The sequence below is a fragment of the Gossypium raimondii genome, chromosome 8 (assembly GCF_025698545.1).
Source record: "Gossypium raimondii isolate GPD5lz chromosome 8, ASM2569854v1, whole genome shotgun sequence".
Classification (NCBI taxonomy): Eukaryota; Viridiplantae; Streptophyta; class Magnoliopsida; order Malvales; family Malvaceae; genus Gossypium; species Gossypium raimondii.
This window is the reverse complement of record NC_068572.1, coordinates 11,078,381-11,082,066: the sequence shown is the minus strand read 5'-3', so window position 1 is coordinate 11,082,066 and position 3,686 is coordinate 11,078,381. Positions and strand designations below refer to the sequence as shown.

General features: G+C 32.3%; 1 protein-coding gene across 2 annotated transcripts; it reads left to right on the top strand.

Annotated features, from left to right (window-relative positions):
* The first annotated feature begins 1,746 nt into the window (after window positions 1–1,746).
* Window positions 1,747–3,397, top strand: LOC105790783 (bidirectional sugar transporter SWEET14). Of its 2 annotated transcripts, none has more exons than XM_052635272.1 (6): window positions 1,747–1,971; window positions 2,056–2,092; window positions 2,192–2,405; window positions 2,481–2,657; window positions 2,739–2,858; window positions 2,950–3,397. In XM_052635272.1, exons 1-6 carry the CDS (start codon window positions 1,920–1,922, stop codon window positions 3,190–3,192), a joined length of 843 nt encoding a protein of 280 aa, XP_052491232.1. In that variant the 5' UTR covers window positions 1,747–1,919; the 3' UTR covers window positions 3,193–3,397. The 2 variants fall into 2 exon arrangements, with proteins under 2 accessions (XP_052491232.1, XP_012473988.1); XM_012618534.2 differs by having other exon boundaries at window positions 1,752–1,971; window positions 2,496–2,657.
* The last annotated feature ends 289 nt before the right edge of the window (window positions 3,398–3,686 follow it).

Sequence of the window (3,686 nt, the reverse complement as noted above, 5' to 3'; positions counted from 1 at the left end):
CTAACCTTACCGTTCAAACCCTAAACCAGAAATCCCTAAACCCTAAACCCTAAACCCCTAAACCCTTAAACCCTAAATCTTAACTCTTAACTCCCCTTAACCCCAAAAGCATAACACCTAATCCCTAAACCCTAAATCCATACCCTGACCTACTCCTTAAACTCTAAACCATATACTATAATGATAATTAATTCAATATTTTAAATTTAATACTACCTCTTTTACGATTATATAAGAAATTATTTAATATATAAACTAAAAAAATCAGTAATGTATCCAAAAAACTTTAAAATATTTTAAATAATAGTTTTTAATTTTTCAATTTTAAGAAATACTTTAAATTATTTTAAATCCACGATCATTAGCGCGCTTTTCTAAAAACGCCGCTAAATCCCTCAAAAGTACAGAAAACGACGACGTTGCGCTTAGTTTTTTTTGCGGCGCTTTCCAAAAAACGCCGCTAAAGACTGAACATTAGCGGCGCTTTAACAAAAACGCCGCTAAAATCCCCGAAAGCCAAAAAACGTCGTCGTTGGGCTTAGTTTTTTTGCGGCGCTTTAACAAAAACGCCGCTAAAGACTTCAGCATTAGCGGCACTTTCTGTAAAAGCGCCGCTAAATCCCTGAAAGCTCGGGAGACGACGTCGTTGCGCTAGTTTTAAGTAGCGGCGCTTTTCCAGAAACGCTGCTAAAGACCTAACCATTAGCGGCGCTTTATAGAAAGCGCCGCTAAATCCCTGAAAGCTCGGGAAACGACATCGTTGGGCTTAGTTATTTTTGCGGCGCTTTCCTAGAAACGCCGCTAAAGCCTTGAGCATTAGCGGCTTCATCAAAAACGCCGCTAAATCACCGAATGCTGGGGAAACGGCGTCGTTGCGCTAGGTTTTTTGCGGCGCTTTCTCAAAAACGCCGAGAATGATTATTTTTAGCGGCGTTTTTTATAATGCGCCGCTAATGATTGATCTTTAGCGGCGTTTGTTATCCAAACGCCGCGAAAAACGACGCTAAAAGCCTGTTTTGGTGATAAAATTTTTGAAAATTCTCACTAAAATCCTCAAAGTTTTTAAAATTTTTAGTTAGACCTTCCAAAACTTAATGCCAGGATCCACCATTGTATAAAAATAACATATAATAAATTATGTGACGTAATATTTCAAAATAATAACAATACATATACAATATGTATCAATTAAAATAAACATATGGGTGAAGCAATTTGTATAATAACATTAAAAATATTAAAATAATACTTTGATTAAAGTTTTAAAGAAAAGATTTTATAAATATTGGTGGTATGGATTTAAATATCAACATATATTAATTTTATTAAAAATATATAAAAGATAAAAATACTCTAATAAATATAGAGCTTATTTCAAATATGTAATTTCAATTTAATAAAGTTTCAATCCGACTCTTCTACTATATTATTTTTTAAATACATTTGTATATATGCACTACTTTATTAGCTAGTTAATTGGGAAAAGAGTACACACAATGTTGTGCACTTGGCCTTGATAAAAAAGCCAAAAAGACTTAGTTTGGGAAACGCAAGAGCTTTACACTTTGAGGCAGCTAAAGCATATATACAGCTATAAGACAAGATGAAGCTAACCTATACAGTTACTTATATTAGGCAAAAATCAAAAGATCAAAAGCAAAAAAAAGCTATGAAATTAAAACGCCCAGATAAAGTATACAGCTCATCATATTGTTTAACCCTAGCCCCCTCCCTACAAAATATCCGGGCAAGTTTGTTCATCAACAAGTTATGTGTGTCATCCCATCATCAAATAATTAAATAAGCTTCAAAGCTATGGTGTATATATATATATGGGATTTTATGCAGAGTGAAATATATAAGTTCTTTCTTCTTCTCTACACTGATCAATACAGAGAAAGAGCTTCATATCAACAACAATGGCTGCAAACATCCATGATCAAAGTTTCTCTATTGTTTTTGGTCTTCTGGGTACTTATTAATTACATCATTAATTAACCTCTAACCATGTTTATACTTGTTTCTTACATCTTTACTACCTTTAATTTTGTGCAGGGAATATTTTGTCTTTCTTTGTTTATCTTGCCCCACTGTAGGTTTTCTACTAACTCTTTAATATTTCGTCTAATTATTGGGAATATGCATATATTAACATTTTTATTTATATATTTATTTTGGGTTCAAAACGAAGGCCAACTTTTTACAAAATTTTCAAGAAGAAATCAACAGAAGGTTTTCAATCGATTCCATATTCAGTAGCACTTTTCAGTGCCATGTTGCTTCTTTACTACGCTTTCCTCAAGCAACACGATGCAGTCATGCTCATCACCATTAACTCCATTGGGTCCGGCATCGAGTCCATTTATCTCATTTTTTACCTGATTTATGCTACCAAAACAGCCAGGGTACGTATCAATATACCCTTTTTAAACCTTGATCTTTTATTATTATTATTATTATCATTATTATTATTTTAATAGCAATTTGCATTGCAGATATACACGACAAAGCTGGTTATATTTTTCAACATAGTGGCATTAGGATTAATCATACTTGTCACCTTGGTATTTTTTAAAGGCCATCTTCGAGTTTCTATCGTAGGGTGGATTTGTGCCATCTTCTCAGTTTGTGTCTTTGCTGCTCCCCTTAGCATCATTGTAAGTAAAACTAAGTAAAACTCATTAACTTGTTAATAATGAAATAACATTCCTTTTTTTTTTAATTTATAAACTTTGCAGAGATTAGTGATAAAAACGAAGAGTGTGGAATACATGCCATTCCCATTGTCATTCTTTTTGACTCTCTGTGCTATAACATGGTTTCTTTATGGGTTTTCATTAAAAGATTTCTACATAGCAGTAAGTAGTCTATAATACTTGTTTGTATACACAAAATACCAAAATTTTTTGGTTATCTATCGATTCATTTATTTTCTTTATGTTGTTCTAGACACCAAACATTTTGGGGTTCAGCTTTGGGATAACTCAGATGATATTATATCTTGTATATCGCGGCGAAACGAAAGCATTGGTCTTGCCTGATAGCAACAACAAGGTCCAATTAGAGCAATTTCCGAATGCTAATAATGTCCAACAAAGTACTGTAAACCAGAATCAAGAAGGTGCCATGAATTATGGAGTTGCAGGGATGATTAGCAACTCACAAGTTGTCCCTAGTGAACTCAACGTTTGAACTCTTGAAAGTCATAAAATGGCATTGCAAGTAATAATGGATCTCGGACTTAGTGAGTTAAGGAATTCATACAAACATTTACTAAGTTTGAAATTCATTTTAACATAGTCAATACTTTCCTATTTTGTATAAAAATTTGAAGTAATATTGCAACCATAGAAAATTTTAAGTATATAGAAGGAATGGCATGGCGTATTTCCAGATATTTTATTTTGAAAGAATAGTTAAATTTGGATATAAATATAATGCACACAAATAATATTCAATATTTTTAGGTCGTTTAACATTTTAAACAGTACAAAGACTTCAAATTTTCAATTTTGCATTGAAAAAATACCGAAATGTCATGCAGATCTTACTTACTTATTGAGTGAATTAAATTTCAATAATGTGGTATTAAAATAAATTAATTAAAAATGAAAAAAGTTGCTGCCACAAAGCCTAAATTTACTAAAGATATCGTTAAACCTCTTAAAAATCTTGAGAAGGGTGTA

Excerpts from the sequence above, each read along its gene's own strand:
- LOC105790783 (XM_052635272.1), top strand. The coding sequence starts at position 1,920 with ATGGCTGCAAACATCCATGATCAAAGTTTCTCTATTGTTTTTGGTCTT. Across the intron at positions 1,972-2,055 it reads TATTGTTTTTGGTCTTCTGG|GGAATATTTTGTCTTTCTTT; the intron begins GTACTTATTAAT and ends AATTTTGTGCAG. Across the intron at positions 2,658-2,738 it reads CTGCTCCCCTTAGCATCATT|AGATTAGTGATAAAAACGAA; the intron begins GTAAGTAAAACT and ends TAAACTTTGCAG.